The sequence below is a fragment of the Peromyscus californicus genome, unplaced genomic scaffold (assembly GCF_007827085.1).
Source record: "Peromyscus californicus insignis strain IS unplaced genomic scaffold, ASM782708v3 Scaffold_1__1_contigs__length_55948999, whole genome shotgun sequence".
NCBI classification, from domain to species: Eukaryota; Metazoa; Chordata; class Mammalia; order Rodentia; family Cricetidae; genus Peromyscus; species Peromyscus californicus.
In genome coordinates this window covers 46,619,458-46,636,254 of record NW_026294492.1, presented here as the reverse complement: position 1 = coordinate 46,636,254, position 16,797 = coordinate 46,619,458, and the positions used below count along the sequence as shown (strand labels likewise).

The following is a 16,797-nucleotide window of genomic DNA, read 5'->3' as shown; positions in this document are numbered from 1 at the left end:
TGACTTGGGACCCTTCCTGTTATGGTCATGGGTTTTCTTTAAGGGCACTGAATCCAGCATGTCCAAAAGCCAACCTATGGCTCTATTTTATGTGGAATAAACAGTAGGAACTCACTGATCACAAGGAAGCGAGTCTGTGCACTAAAATCCCAGAGGGTGTTCCCCTTAAATGCAATTATCCCTCAGGTTTACTCCAAAGGGACCGCCTGGGTTACGATTGGGTGTTGCTTTTATCTATCATTTTTATTTGCTCCCATGACGGGAAAGGATGTTGGTCCTGCTACTCATGAATAAGAAGGCGGGTCCAGCAGCTTTTGCCAATCAGGGACGCTGTTACTTCCTTGCTGGAACTGTCAAATGACGAACAAGAATGTTCTGGGGTTTCCGCCCCTGGCTCCATTTTTGAATCCGGTGTAGCTTTTGTGAGGTGTGTGACAGCTGGCGTCAGTCAGTGTCACCTATTCTGACGTCAGGCCCCTCAGAGAGGACCACTGAATGCGTCCGAAGCAGGAAATGGTGAGTGCGCGGTGGCTCCTGGAGTCATGGGCCGCGCGGCCTTGGTGCAGCCTGGCGCCGCCGACTAGACAGTCCCCTGGCACTTTGCTTCAGAGTCTGAGCTGGAGTCTGGCACCCGGGAGCCGGCAGCTGGCAGTCGGGAGGCCCCTCCTATCCTGTCGCTGTGAAAAGGCTTCATTCCGGTCCCCAGCCTGTCATGGAAATCCGCGATGAACCTGCGCCTCCACAGACAAAGCAGCGCTACCGGGTTGGTGACGCGGAGTCCGGGCTGTGCTGTGAAGGGACGTGGGTGGTGAGCGTTGCTGCCCGTCTGCCCTTGCACACTTGCGTTTGATCTGCTTTATTGTTTCCTGTGATCTCTTTGGTGTTGTATTGGTTTTACTCTAGGCTGCTTCTGCAAACAGAAGGGGTCTGTAATTTGATTTTATTTTTATTTTATTTTTATTTTTCGGTTTTTCTGTCCTGGAGCTCCATATGTAGCTGTCGATGACCTTGAACTTGTGGTCCACTTTCGTTCACTTCCCAAGTTTTGGGGTTGCAAGGCATGAGTCACCACACTTGGTTTGATGTGCTGGGGAGGAAACAGAGGGAGGGAGTTCCTGCATATTAAGCAAACACACTATCAAGTGAGCCACATCCTCAGCCCTGCTGTGCAATTTTAAAAGTAGGTCGTTTTTCTCCCTAAGATTCTGGCAAGAAGATCCCAAGGCCTTCTGAGTTTCCTAAGCAGCAGGTGTGACATTGATTGCTTAGCATAATCCTCTTTTATGGCAAACACTGAATGCATACTAATGTGGTAATTGTAAAATTTTTTGAGGCTATGTAGCTTTTGCTGGCCTGGAACTTGCTATGTTGATGACGCTGGCCTTGGACTGACCAAGATTAGCTTGCCTCTGGCTCCCAAGAGCTAGGGTTAAAGGTAAATGCCACCATACCCAGCCTTGAGATATAAAATGTTCAAGTATGTTATCATGATTCTCTGAATTTTGGGGTGTCTATTGTAATGCCTCCTTTCTCATCTCTTATTTTATTAATGGGTGTCTTTTCTCTCTTGTTTAATTTGGCTAAGGGCTTATCAATCATGTTTATCTTTTCAAACACCAACTCTTAATTTTTTTATTCTTTTTTTTAATTTATTTTTTATATTTAGTTTTTTTCCCTCATATATGAGCTAGTGTTTTTCTGGCAAGAAAGGATATGCGGAATGTTTGGCAGGTGCACAGAGATCAGAAGAAAGTATTAGATTTCCCCCCTGAAAATGAAGTTATAGGTGGCTCTGATCCACTGTGTTGGTCCTGGGAACTGAATTCAGATCCTCCTTTGAGTCATCCACTTCGGCGAGGGTTTTTGTGTTTTTTTTTTTTTCCTTCCCACTTTTGTTTTATTAATTTCAGCCTTGGTCTTCATTACTTCTTCCATTTAGTGATTTGGAGTTTTAGTTCTTGTTTTCTCAATACCTAAGGTTCTTCTTTAGGTTGTTCATCTGAGAGCTGATTTTTTTTGAAAAACACGTATTTTGTTTGGGGTGTGTGTGTGTGTGTGTGTGTTCTCCTTTGCATGTGTGGGTGTGTACTTGGGTTTCTGCAGAGGGCAGAAGAAGCTGTTGGAACCCCTAGAGCTGGAAGTATATTCAGTTGTAAACCACCCATTATGGGAGCTGAGAACCAAATTTGAGTCCTCTGGAAGAGCCACAAGCATCCTAACTGCTGAGCCATCTCTCCAGCTTCCTGTCTGATTTTTCCCCCCAAAGTATAAACTTGTATTTTGTAGGAAATGCTTGCAGAATAATAATGCCCCAAATCCCAAGATGACGCATTCCCCTTGACCTCCAAAGAGGGATGTGTAGATCTCATCCTATTGTGCAGGGGTAAAAATGACATGATGGTCTTCAAGGAAACAGCAGATTCTTCTCGCAAACCTGGGGTGGCAAGACACAGTTTCATTAGTATCATCCCTCTAGTGTGAAGTCAGGGCTTTGTGCTTTGGGATTAGAAACTGGGGTACAGGAGAATAAGGGGGGTATGAACCCTGAGATTCTTGCCTGTGGAACTGGGAGGAGATGAGGAGGTTCTGCCTTAAACCTGCAAGGGGACAGGTGGGCTTCTGCTGCCTGGAGGGCTCAGGTCCGAGCAGTAAAGAGCCCCTAATTCCACACTTGCAACTTGAAGGCCTATGGGACTCTATTGCCTGAGGACAAGTCAGAGGTTCAGAGTTTTCTTTGGGACTTTAGGGGGAGTTAAGATATGAGTGAGAGGTAAATGGCATGGTCATTGTGGTGTGTGTGTGTGTGTGTGTGTGTGTGTGTGTGTGTGTGTGTGTGTGTGTCACAGTCTTAGACAAGAGTCCTTTGAGTCAGAAGTAGTGCAGAAAGATACACTGAACTCTCTGCCACATGAGATGAAAGCTCCAGTTTTCCAGTTATGCAGGTTTCTCTGAGTCAGAAATTGTAGATTGGAGGTCATGGTGGAGCCACTAAGGTAGAAATCACAGAGAATGCATGGGTGATAGCTCATCACTGGCTGAAAGTCAGGGTGGTCTAGATCCCTGGCAGAAAGCTGAGGGATCAAGGGTGAAAGGTGAGAGATCAGAGTCCCTGATCCTCACTGGTACATGTCCTGTGACATGGTGGGACGTGGAGGGGCCAGGGTAGACAGAGTACCATAATGTGGTTGATACTATTCATTAAGTCTTCCTCCTTATCTTTGAGACCCAGAGACATCCCCTAAACATGAGGAGGTCCTGGAGGCAGTAGGAGGGAGGGTCTCAGGCCTCTGAACTCCAACATCAGGGGCCCCCACTACTCTTCCTGGGTGAGCAGTTAGTGATATATAGTTTTCCTGATCAGCACAGAAAAGAACAGCATCAAAGTAGGTCATTTTCAGTGGACTGTGCTCTGAGACCCCCCAGAGTGAAGAGCTGTAACATCAATCTTAACAGGTCTTATTAATAAAATAAAACCTGAGGCCAGTTATTGGGGTGAATGCTGGAAGATCAGAGAAGCAGAACAAGCCACAGCCACCTCACCTTGCCAGTTCCTCAGCTGATTCTGTTTCCTCAGCGTGGAAGCCTCTGGGTCCTCATCCACATGGATCTCAGCTGAACAGTTGCTCAAAAGCCTAAAAGCGTAACCAGCTCTAGTTCCTGGTCCTCACGCCTTATATACCTTTCTGCTGCCATCACTTCCTGGGATTAAAGGCGTGAGTCACCATGCCTGGCTGTTTCCAGTGTGGCTTTAAACTCACAGAGATCTGATTGGATCTCTGCCTCCCAAGTGATAGGATTAAAGGCGTGTGTGCCACTATTTTCTGGCCTCTGTATCTAGTGGCAGTTCTGTTCTCTGACCCCAGATAAGTTTATTAGGATGCACAATATTTCGGGGAACACAATATCACCACAAGGAGCTAGGAGGGGAGGGAGGAAATCCCTCTTGTCTGATTTTGTTGTTGTTGTTGTCTTTGCTTTTTTGGTTTGGTTTGGTTTGGTTTTTTTTTTTTTTTCAAGACATAGTTTCCCTGTGTAGACTTGGCTGCCCTGGAACTCACTCTGTAGCCCAGGCTGGCCTCAAGCTCAGAGATCTACCTGCCTCTGCCTCCCAAGTGCTGGGATTAAAGGTGTGCACCACCACCACCTAGCCTCTCTTGTATGATTTTTTTTTTTAACCATAGGAAGAAGAGTTATATATTTCCCTGTTAGTACTGTCTTCATTGTATTTTGTCTGTTTTCTCACATTATGCCTTCATTTTCATTTAATTCAAGGAAGCACTTGATCTCCTTTAATTCTTCAATGACACATTCCTCATTCAGTAGTGTGTTATTTAATCTCTATTAGTTTGTAGATTTTCTGTAATTTCTGTTGCTATTGGCTTTCAGTCTTATTGCGTTATGATCAGATAGAATACAAGACATCCATTTAGGCTTTCTTCATTTGTTGAAAGTTGCTTTGTATCCTCGTATAGAGACTTTCAATTAGTTGCTTAGAAGTGTGTGTATTCTCTTATGTTTGAGTGGAATATTCTTTGTGTGTTTAATTGGTTCATTTGTTTAGTGGCGTCATTCATTCTGTTTGTTTGTTTGTTTATTGGCCGTTTGTGACTCAGTCTCAATTATATAGCTCCAGCTGGCCTGGAATTTGCTATGTAGACCAGGGTGGTCTGAAATTCAGGGAGATCTACCTGTCTCTGCCTTGTGTGTGCTGGGATTAAAGGCATACCCTATCACATCTGACCTCATTGTGTCATTTAATTACAGATTTTCTTTCTTTCTTTCTTTCTTTTTTTTTTTTTTATCTAGTTCATTAGTTGAATGGTGAGTTGGGTCTGTGATTGCATTCTATTGGAGATATGACCAATCATCTTTTCAAGTCAGACAGGAAACCAAAAATAGACTAAAGTGTGGCTACTACCAAAGTCCAGCTTGGTGAACCAATGAGTTTTATTGGGATGATTACAGAAATATAAGTGAAGAGTTACTTACAGGGTCAGAAATGAATCAAAGACAGCTGCATCACCAAAGCCAACCGTAGGATGGATGATAGCTCAGGAATGCTGGTTACCCAGAGAACCTTGCATAGCCTGTAGGCAGCTCAGCAGGTTGGACACTGTCCTTTGCAGATACTTCAACTGGTTTGACCTTCTTTCAAGCTGGTTGGCTAGTCTCTGCTTTTTCCAGGCTGCTCTGCTTGTAAGAAGGAACTAAACTGAAGCCATTTGAATAGAACTTCCATTTTGATGAAAGGTCCAATAAAGTTTAACTTTCCAAGACCTTCCTAGGTAACTGACATTACTGACATCCTGGTTGCCAAGTTGAGGCATGAATGATGGGCAAACTGCCCAGCCACCAGAGTAAAACACCCAATGAGAAGAAATGTCCCTTGGAAAGCTCCTGATCCCTGAATCCCAGTTGGTGGAAAATATAACTGTAACTTGGCACAGATATTTGTGGGTTTTGTGCTTAAAAACTGTAATATTCTGCTTCAGGGTCACAGTTCTGCTCCCGAGTTTGTTCTGCATCCAAACTCGTGTTTGAATTATGTTGCATCCAAGCAGACACCATAACATGCTGGTCTGAGCCTCTTCCAGGCAGCTGAGCTGGTCTGCGAGGCTTCTAGGCAGCTCACTTTGTCTGGAAGTGTCTCTTTTTTTTGAGACAGTGTTTCACTGTATAGCTCCGACTGTCCTGGAACTCATTATGTTGATCAGGATAGTCTCCATCCACCTGCCTCTGCCTCCCAAGTGCTGGGATTAAAGGTGTGCACCACTATGTCTGATTATTAATAGCTCTTAATGTTATTGTCTTAATCCCTGCCAGGTGGTGATAGCACACACCTTTAATCCCAGCACTTTGGAGGCAGAGACAAGCAGATCTTTGGGTTTGAGGCCAGCCTGGTCTACATAATGAGTTCCAGGACAGCCAGGGCTAAACAGAGAAACTATGTCTCAGGGGAAAAGAAAATCTTAATTCCCACCTTAACATCAAGGATAGATACCATCTTAGGGTAAAAGAGTTTAAACTGGTCTTCCATGCAAATGAATAAGAAGGCATAGTTATTGTTTATCTGATAAAATAGACTTCAAACCATAACTAGTCAAAAGAGATAAAGAGTGTAATTTCATATTCATTATAGGAATAATCCACCAAGAGGAAATTATAACACTAAACATATTCAACAAACACAGGTACACCCAATTTTTAAAAGACATACCACTAGATCTAAAATTACAGGTAATGGATGATGTCAGTAACCTACTGTTACCAGATGACTCATTCATCTGGTCAAAAAGCTAACCAAAGAAACATTACATAATAAATCAATGGACCTAGTAGACATGTTCTGGAACAATCCAGCCAAACACTAAAGAATACACAATCTTCTCAGGAGCCTGTGGAACTTTCTTCAGACTCCACAACATTAGGGCACAGAGAGAGTCTCTACAAATATAGAGAAATTGCATTCTATTTGACCAAATGGACTAAAGGTGGTTATTATCAGCAAAAGAACTACAAAAAGTATACAGACTCATGGAAACTGAACAACATATTACTAAATTATAACTAGATCAAGGAACAAATCAAGAAGGAAATGTTTAGGTTCCTAAAATTAAATGAAAAAACACAGTGTAACCAAGTCCATGGGACAGAATGAAGGCAGTTTTAAGGGAAGTTTATAGTATTGGTTACCTACATTTAAAAAATTTAATACATCACAAATTTATAAATTAATGTACCCAAAGTCTGTGGAAAAATTTTAAAAAAAGGAAGGACATCTTGACTTTTTTTCTTGGAGCCAGTCTTTCGTTTTCTCTCTCCTTTTTGATCATTTTGAGACAAAATTTTGTCGACCATGCTGGCCTCAAGCTCATGATCCCCTGTTTCAGTCTCATGGCTATCAAGATTGCAGGTATGCATTGCCATACTTGGCTTAACTACCTCTAATTGTAGGGTTATTGGTAGCAAAGCTCAAAACTTAACAAGACTAGCAGACTGAGAGTTTTTTCCATGCTCATCAATATCAATTTTCTTTTCTTTTTCTTTCTTCTTTTACTTCTTTCTTTCTTTCTTCCTTTCTTCCTTCCTTCCTTCCTTCCTTTCTTTCTTTCATTTATTTTTTTTTTTTTTTTTGAGACAGGATTTCTCTGTGAAGCAGTCCTGGCTGTCTTGGAATTCACTCTGTAGACCAGGCTGGCCTCAAACTCACTGAGATCCTGCTTCTGCCTCCCAAGTGCTGGTACTAAAGGCGTGGGCCAACTGCCTGGCAATGCTCATCATTTTTATATATATATATATATATCACAAGGCCTTACTCCCTATTGAGAAGTATAAGCTCATAGAACCGTAGTCAGTATATACAATGAGAGAAGAGAAAGGAACCTTAGAGAGGGTCAGAAAGTGCATGAGTTGCAAGTGTGGGATCTTCAGATATATTGGCAGGTTCCGTCTCACAATATCAGAGCACAGTCCACCGAAAATGATGTACTTTGCTGCTGCTGACTTTAGTAATTTTAGTCCAAGGTTATCCCAGTCCCCCTCTTCAATAATCTTCCTAAAATATCCAGACTGTAGGTTTGAACAGGGTCAGGTCACCAATTAATGCTTGGGGCTTTGAAAGGAAGGATTTGGTTGCTAAGGGATAGAGCATACACAGAGGGTTCAGTGTTTTGACTGATAGGGTTACTCTTGGAAAGCCTTGCTCACTGCATGTATCCTTTCCCGTCATGCATCTGATATTAATCATATGCCTTATTCAGATGCAAAATGGTAAAAAGATTTTCCTTAGATATTAATTTTGAGAACACAGTTTGCCTTATGGTACATATGCTCCAAAGTAGTTCATTACTTTCAGGCCATTTTCCATTGTTACCAGGTGTGTTCCAAAATGTAATTGAATATATATAAGGGATTAATAAGGTGTTTCTAGAGGGACTAACATATTGCCAATTTTAAAGCATGAAACCTGATATCGGATGTGGTCCAAGGTTACCTTCAGAAGATTTTTCAAAGACCTACAGAAGATTTTTCAAAGACGAATATTCACAGGGTGCTAGGTGCATTATTCAGAGAGGACTGGGTGCAAAACCCAAGTAAAGTCTCAGATTGCTTAACTTGTTCTGTGCTTGCCTGTCTCATTATTGTCCCAGTACCAAGAATTAATTTCACACCAATCATAGCTGCTTTCTCATCACCTCGTGTCTAAAACTTTAAGCTTGCTTACACTCTTTTCATTTACTAAAATACTTCATTGTTTTTTAACGCAAGTTCCTTTACGTTCCTGGGCCCAGGGCAGAATGAAGCTAGGTTCTTGACCAAAATAGCAAAGTAATGGTTCCCACCTCAGTTACAGACTGAGTCCTTGTTCCTCTCTGAACCTTCCTGAGCTGTGCCTCTTCTGTAAGCATTTCTTTCATCATTTTTTGTCTTTACAATATCTACAAAATGATCTATTCAGATTTGCTTTTTCTAGTATGCTGATCTCTCTCTCTCTCTGCCTTAAGAAAAACAATTCTTCTGCCTCTCACAAAAGAAAAAAGAAAAAAACACGGTCAAAAAGTTTATTTCTTCTCATGGTTGAAGGGTTCAATAAATCATGACAGAAACCTTAAAGCAAGAGTGTAAAACAGATGGCCAAATCACAACCACAATCAGGAATAGAGTGATGAGCGACTATGTTCCTCAGCTCCCTTCTTCCTCTGATAGAATTCTGCATACAAATCAGAGAATGCTCCCATACACTGTGAGTGGGTTTTCTCACATTAATTCATGTAATCACTGTAGTTTCTCAAGTTAACCTTTATCTGCATAGCCACTTAGGAATGTCTTCAGAAGCATATGCCCTAGATGATTCTGTATCCTGTCAGCCTATCAGTTAAAACCAACCATCTTAATATGTGTACTGTTTTAGGAGCCCGTGACCTTTGAGGATGTGGCTGTGAACTTTACCTCAGGAGAGTGGACTTTATTGGATTCTAGTCAAAGAAAGCTCTACAGAGATGTGATGAAGGAAAACTTTCTGAACCTGATCTCCATAGGTAAAATAACACACTATGCTTCCTTTGCTTATTCAACTTTTTCCTGCTATATAGTGGTTTGTGGCTTGAAATATTGAAAGGGAACATGTGAATTTAATGAGTCTGGTTACATCATAAGATTTAGAATGTAATAAATTTTTATAATGTTGACTGTGTCACAATAATTTCTTTGGGTTTACTTCTAGAGAAAACACAAGAAGATGTTGAAGAGGACTACCAGAATCTCAGGAGAAATCTGGGGTAATTTATACTCAAAGGAGAGGAATTTACATCAAACATTTGGGAATGATAGGACAACTGAGAACCTAGTAAATTATCCAATCATATCTAAGTATAAATTAATTCTAACATAGATTTTATAAAACTGCATTGGATGTGAGCATTCAGAATTTGATTATCCTGTGTCTGTAATTTCTGAATGGCACCAAATGTGATAAAACGTTTAGCTATGTGAGATTTTTCAGTGGTTCATTACATAAAATCTTGCCTCATACTCAAAAGTATTTGATGTATTTTTTAATGATGTTTTCTCAGGGCATTGTATATAAGGGCTGTTTTGTTGTTGTTATCTTGGTTTTTAGAATTAATCATTTTTTTATGTATGCTTTGTTTGCATGTATGTCTGTGTCACATCCATGTAGTGCTTTTGGAGGCCAGAAGAGGGCATAAGATCCCCATCTCCTGGTTACAGATAGTTGTGAGCCACCATGTCGGAGCTGGGAATCAAACATGATTCCTCTGGAAGAGCTATCAGTCCTCTTAACTTCTGAGTCACCTCACTAGCCTCAGAAGAGCTGTTTCTAATTCGTTTTTTATTGCTGAAATAAACACCAGGACAAAAGACAACTTGTTCAGGTTCCTGTCCTGACTTCAGGATCACATTCACTCATCATGGGAAGTGAAGGCCAGAGCTCATGCTGGTCAGGAACCTGAAGACTGGGACTGAAACGGGATTATAGAAGAACACTGTTTACTGGGTTGCTCCTCAAGACTTACTCGGCTTCATTTCTTATAGAATTCAGGCCCATATGCTCATGGGTGGTACCCACAGTAGGCTAGGCCCTCACATCAATTACTAATCAAGAAAATACCCCCACAGACTTGCCTACAGGCAAATCTAATGGAACCATTTTCTCAACTGGAACCTAACCAGCACAATTGACTCCTTGTCATCTTGACATACAGATTCACCACTATTATACCATAAGTTTTCCTTTCTTCTTTGTCTTATGATCTCATGTTAATACCACAATATAAATCAGAGCATAACTTTAGGAATCGCACAGTCTTAAAAAAATTATACACCAATATTAAGTGTCTCTTAAATTCAAAATGTCTCCTCTGTGGGCTCCTGTAAAATAAAATATAAGATATGCACTTTTTATTTCAAAAGGGAGGAAGCAGAGCACAGTTACAATTAGATCAAAGCACACCCATAATTCAATGTTAACCAAATTCTGTAGCTCACTGTGCCTCATCTGGGCTCCACTCATGGTAGCCTCATCTCCAAAGGATTTAGGGTGCACTTTTCTGTCTCTGCCATACACAGCACACATCACTTGACTCACAGGCTGAGGCTGGCTCCAGTCTACAACTGCTGCTGTCCTTGGCAGTCATCCATGGTATTGACATCTCTCATATGCTAGGGTCCATACCGGTTACAGCTTCACCATTCACTGTGAACTCTTCAGGAACTCCAACCTTGACCCTTGGTGCAAAATCTCATCTGTTCTCAAACCCTTCATTCTTCATGTTGCCACCGCACCTGGGGTTCATCTTCAGCAGTGAAATATCCTGGCCTTTGACTGTCCCTGTCTCAGCTTCTCTCCATGACCCCTTCATTCCTATAGTTCTCAGGCTGCCAAAATCAATACCACCTGACAGAATTTGACCCATTGCCATGTTTTCCTCCCAGTTTGAAGTGCAGCCTTAGCCCCTTGTGGTATTTGTACTGACTGAAATCTCTAAAGATTTCACCTCAATGCTGGTTGTTTATCATAGCTGATTCTTCAGCCCTAGCTGACCAGAAAGCATAGATTTGTAATACAAACTATCTCTTGAACCACTCTGATAGAGTTTTGGGGGTATTCTTAAACACCCCTTTGAGGGTTTGCTTGGATGTTATAGCATGGGAGCACAGCTACTCATATACCATTAACTTAAGACTGCTGTTCTTCTACTCTGGGAAGGTTATCCTCTTTGACAAAGCACAAGGCTTCAGGAGGGGTACACTTGGAGCTGTGAGAGTAGAAGGGGCACTCCCTCCCCAGCCACATCAGCCAAATCAACCCTGGTGACCAAGGGGGTAACGTAAGTTGCAGCCTGGTCTCTCTCAGACATCGTTTTGAAACTTGACAAGGCAGGCTATCATTGTCTACATTGCTCTTAACATTCGTACATTCCAATCTGCCAAAACAGATTTTTTTTTTAAGCATTCTCTGGTTTTTCCAGTTGAAAGTTCTAAGCACTATCACAGTCCTTCCAAAAACAACATGGTCAGGTCTGTAACAGTAATACCCCATGGACCTGGTATCAATTTCTCTTTCAGTTTACTATCTAGTCCTGTGATAAATGCCACAACCAAATGCAACTTGGGAAGAGAGGGGCTTATTTTGGCTTACACTTCATGTCAATATCTATCATCAAGGGAAGCCAGGCCAGGAGCTTAAGCTACTCAGGTACCTGGAAGCAGAAACCATGAAGTAGCACTGCTACTGGTTTGCTCTGCTACCTTTTTTATATAACGCAGGCCCACTTACCCAGGGGAGGCACCAATCACAGTAAGGTAGGCCCTCCCGCATAACTCACCATTAACTCATAGATCAAAGCACACCCATAATTCAATGTTAACCAAATTCTGTAGCTCACTGTGCCTCATCTGGGCTCCACTCATGGTAGCCTCATCTCCAAAGGATTTAGGGTGCACTTTTCTTTCTCTGCCATACACAGCACACATCACTTGACTCACAGGCCCACTTACCCAGGGGAGGCACCAATCACAGTAAGGTAGGCCCTTATTCAAGAAAGCTCCCCTATAGAATTACCCACAGGCAAATCTGATGGAGCCATTTTCTCAATTGAAGTTCCAGCTTCTCAGATGACCCTGTCTTGTGTCATGTTGATAAAAATCTAACCAGCACATGTTATGTATTTCAAATGCCTAAGTGGAGTCATATTTCCTAATGTCATGTGATTGTTATTCTTTTATGCTAATACCAGGACCTTGGCTGAAAATTTTCTCCTTTTATGTTCCATAAATCATTTCAATTTATGTATGTGTGTGGTTTCATGTGAGTGCATGCCACACATGTCTGAGAAGGATTTATAGACCCAGAAGAGGGCTATAGGTCCCTTGAAGCTGAAGTCATATGCCACTGTGAACCCACCCATAGGGATGCTGAACTTTGGTCTTCTGGAAGAGGAAGAGGTACTCTTAACTACTGAGCTATCTCTCAGATTCTTCATAATTCTTATGAAAGTAAACAGTCTATTTATTTACTCATGACAGGATCCTTATATGTGGCCCAGATTGACCTTAAATTTGGAGTCTTTCTGCTCTTGCTTCTGGAGTATTATAACTATAGTGGACAACTGGAGTCAGTCACCAACATTTTCTTTGCCTAATCAAAAATATACCATGCACCAAAGGATTCATTTATTGTAAATACCTTCTCACACACTAAAGAGTTCACACTGGCAAGAAATCTTACTAATGAAAACATGAAAAAGGCTTCACTATTTCCAATTCCAATAATGCTTTTCTCATTTTTTTTCAGAAGTCAGGTGGTTGAGAAAGATGGTGAATATGAACATGATAGTCAGTGTGAAAAAACCCAGCAAGAGATTCCAGAACATATTGTTAATGAGGACATTCCTCCTGTTATAACATTATATGAAAATAGTTTGTGTGTAAGAAACCTCATTGGTAATTTACCCTCAGATGTGCACCTCAGTGATCAAACTAAAGAGAAACCATTTGAGGATAAGGAACCTGTGGAGAAGGCTTTTAAACATGAGAAATCTTGGGAAGATATGGGTCATTCTGAGTCATTTCAAGTACATGAAAGTTCCAGAGAGAAATCCTGTGAAAATCAACAATGTAATACAGCTTGTGGGAATCTCCATCGTGATCAGGATCAGGAGAGAACTTATACTGGAAATAAGCACAATGAGAATGCCTTTACAAACTACGAATATGGCCAGATAGACGAAAGAATCCATACTGAAGTAAAACCATTTGTGTGTAAGCAATGTGGAGAAGCCTTTGTTAATTCCAGTCACCTTATCAGTCATGAACGAATTCATATTGTAGAGAAGTGTTACATTTGCAAACAATGTGGAAAAACATTTAGATATTTGTCATGCTTTCAAAAACATGAAAGAATTCACAGTGGAGAGAGGCCTTATGCCTGTGAGCAATGTGGGAAAGGATTTATTCAGTTGAAATACCTTCTCATGCACCAAAGAATGCACACTGGAGAGAATTATTATGAATGTAAACATTGTGAAGAAATCTTCACTATTTCCAGTGCTGATAATGTTCATGAAAAAATTCACTGTGGAGAGAAACCGTATTCATGTAAGCATTGCGGAAAAGTGTTCACTAGTCCCAATGACTATAATAGCTGTGAAAGGATTCACACTGGAGAGAATCCCTTTGTATGTAAAAAATGTGGGAAAGCATTCAAACGTTTGGGTCATTTTATGAACCATGAAAGAATTCATACTGGAGAGAAGCCTTATGCATGTAAACATTGTGGAAAAGCCTTCACCAGTTCCAGTGACCGTAACAGTCATGAAAGAATACACACTGGAGAGAAACCCTTTGTATGTAAAACATGTGGGAAAGCATTCAGTCGTTCTGATTATCTTATCAACCATAGAAGGATACACACTGGAGAGAAGCCTTATGCATGTAAGTATTGTGGAAAAGCCTTTGCTACTTCCAGCGACAGAAACAGCCATGAAAGAATTCATACTGGTGAGAGATCCTTTCTATGTAAAAAGTGTGGAAAAGTATTCATTCTTTCTGGTGATCTAATCAAGCATGAAAGAATTCACACTGGAGAGAAGCCTTATGCATGCAAACATTGTGGAAAAGCTTTCACCACTTCAAGTGCCCGTAACAGTCATGAGAGAATTCACACTGGAGAGAAGCCTTATACATGTAAGCACTGCACAAAAACTTTCACCACTTCCAGTACCCGTAACAGTCATGAAAAAACTCACACTGCAGAGAAGCATTTTGCATGTAACCTTTGTGAGAAAACCTTTAATAGTCAGAGTTCCTATTATACTCATAAAAAAATTCATTCTATGAAAGAGAAACTTTATGTATGTAAACACTGTGGGAAAGAATTCACTTATTGTGGTAATTTCCTCAAGCATGAAAGAATTCACAGTATAGAAAACTTGTCCATGTGAGCAATCTGTGAAAGCATCTGTGTCCCACATACCATCACAAACCCATATAAGGTCTCATAGTGAAGAGCTTGCTCAACTATAAACAGTGTGGCCCTCTGTGATCAACTTGCTTTTATTGTGAGGTATGAAAAAAGAGTTTGGGTGACCATGAGATGGCTCAGTTAGTGAAGGGTCTTTTGGGTAGCCTGATGATCTCAGTTTTAACTATGAAAGTCACGTGGTGGAAATAGAGACCCAGTTCCCAAAAGTTGTCTTCTGAGTTCCACATGCACACCATTGAATGTATGTGTGCGCACATACAAATGAAGTGAATAAATATAGTGCTAAAGCAAGAAAAAAAGGAAAATTTTGAAGTGGAAAAGAACACTTAGATAGCCCCAATATACAAGTATATTCAGGATGAAATCCTGTTCTGATTCGTGTTTTAATGCCTGTCTGTCTATTACAGCTAGGGTAGGAGGCTAGCAAAATCGAGTATCCATTACAGAACATTTAAATACCACTGGAGACTTTTAAGGTGAACTTGTTCCAACCAAATGAAAATTTTAATGAAAAAAAAAATAAAGCCGTGTGATTTTCAGTTGAAGTAAAGCTTGTAAAACATTTTCACGTAGTCAAATCTTATAAAGAGAATTTAAGTTTGTGTAGAATATTTTAGAAATAATCTGAAAGAAGTACAATAAAAATTTTAGCATTTTGATCTTTGATCCATTCTTGTACAAGACTTTTATTACTGCCTTTTTGTTTTTAATCTTGGAGGTAAGATTTGCTTAATAATATTGGCATAATTTTCTGGTCTGCCATTCCTGTCACTGGAAAGACAGACTCCTAAGAAATGGTGTTTAACAATGGCTAGCATTTAAAGAAATTATTTGGAACCTGGAGAAATGGCTCAGTGATTAGCATTTGTTACTTGTCCAAGGAGCCTTAGTTTGGTTTCCAGCATGTTTATTGGGTGGCTTTCAACTAACTTTAGCTTCAGTTCCAGAAGTTCTGAACACCTTCTGGTCCTCTCCAGCTACCTGTACAATCATGTGCATAAACAAATAAAAAATCTGAAAAGAAAAAGAAAAGAAATTGTTGCTTCAGAGAGATAGCTCAGTAGCTAAGAGCACTGACTTCTCTTTCAGGTTTTTCAGTGTCTGTGATTAAAGTATAAAAGTTATTGTTCTATTGTAATATTTTCTGTGTCTCTTACATAGCAAATTAAAAAACTGTTAGTTCATTGGTAATTACGTTTACATAAAAAATCATTTTCTTAAATGACTTTTTTTTTCGAGACAGAGTTTCTCTATATAGTCCTAGTTGTCCTGGAACTCACTCTATAGACAAGGTTGGCCTTGAATACACAGAGGACCACCTGCCTCTGCCTCCCAAGTGCTGGGATTAAAGGTGTGTGCCATCACTGCCCAGCCCTAATGACATTTATATAGATTATTTTTAAATTTATTATATCATTTGTGAGTATATCAGTGTTTTTGTATGAATATATGCACATGCATCTAAGTGTCTGCGATCTGGAGAGGGTGTAGGACCTCCTGGAACTAAAGTAAGATTCAGTTTTGGTGCCCTAAGGTGAGTGCTAGGAACCAAACTCTAGTCCTCTGTGAAAACAGCAAGTACCCTTAATCTTTGTGCTATGTACCCAGCCTCTATATTTACATAGATTCTGTGTGTTTTATTAAAGTTTCTTGTGTACTTCAATGATTATATTTTTAAAGGCAGTTTCAACTGATCGTTTTCCTTTTTTTGATAGTTTCATATATTTCTATAATAAATTTTAGTCTTTTAAATTCCCCGTCCCCATCTTTGTCCTCTTCCCTCTGTTCCTTCAGTAATTCTTAACAGACACACTCCTTAATTTATGAATATGAACATGAGAATTTGCAAGGCATTTTAACATGAGCATTTGTCAAGACAATAATATTATGTAACTGCTTAGCACTGGTGACCTGCCAAACCCACAAGCTCTTGATGAATCAAGACTGGAGAATCAAGACTTGAAGAATCAAGAATGGAGAAATAACTATACATCTAAGAGTACTTAACTAATCTTTCAAAGGCTTCTAATTCACTTCCCAGCACCCACATTTGGTACCTTACAATGGCCTATATCTTCCAGGAATTAAAGACTCTCTTCTGGGCTCTGAAGACAACACAAATACATAGCATACACTCAGACACATATAAAATATGATTGAGTTTTTGCTTGTGTAGCTGGTAAAAATCCAAACAACAATATACTTTGCCCGGTGCATTATTTTATCTCACTGAATACACAGCTAATCCTTTCCCAGCAAGTTGAATAGCAAGTTCTCACAAATTGAAAGCTATC

At 40.4% G+C, this 16,797-nt stretch overlaps 1 protein-coding gene across 4 annotated transcripts; it reads left to right on the top strand.

Annotated features, from left to right (window-relative positions):
• The first annotated feature begins 366 nt into the window (after window positions 1-366).
• LOC128115696 (zinc finger protein 878-like) lies at window positions 367-16,264 on the top strand. Of its 4 annotated transcripts, none has more exons than XM_052746677.1 (4): window positions 367-516; window positions 8,912-9,038; window positions 9,224-9,278; window positions 12,815-16,264. In XM_052746677.1, the coding sequence occupies exons 1-4, from the start codon at window positions 496-498 to the stop codon at window positions 14,460-14,462; spliced, it is 1,851 nt and encodes a 616-aa protein (XP_052602637.1). In that variant the 5' UTR covers window positions 367-495; the 3' UTR covers window positions 14,463-16,264. The 4 variants fall into 4 exon arrangements, with proteins under 4 accessions (XP_052602637.1, XP_052602636.1, XP_052602635.1 ...); XM_052746676.1 differs by having other exon boundaries at window positions 378-763; XM_052746675.1 differs by having other exon boundaries at window positions 378-808.
• Window positions 16,265-16,797: the final 533 nt, after the last annotated feature.

Coding starts and splice junctions, on each gene's coding strand:
- LOC128115696 (XM_052746674.1), top strand. CDS start 8,597: ATGACAGAAACCTTAAAGCAAGAGTGTAAAACAGATGGCCAAATCACA. Junction 8,744..8,911: donor AGAGAATGCTCCCATACACT/GTGAGTGGGTTT, acceptor GTACTGTTTTAG/GAGCCCGTGACCTTTGAGGA. Junction 9,039..9,223: donor TCTGAACCTGATCTCCATAG/GTAAAATAACAC, acceptor GTTTACTTCTAG/AGAAAACACAAGAAGATGTT.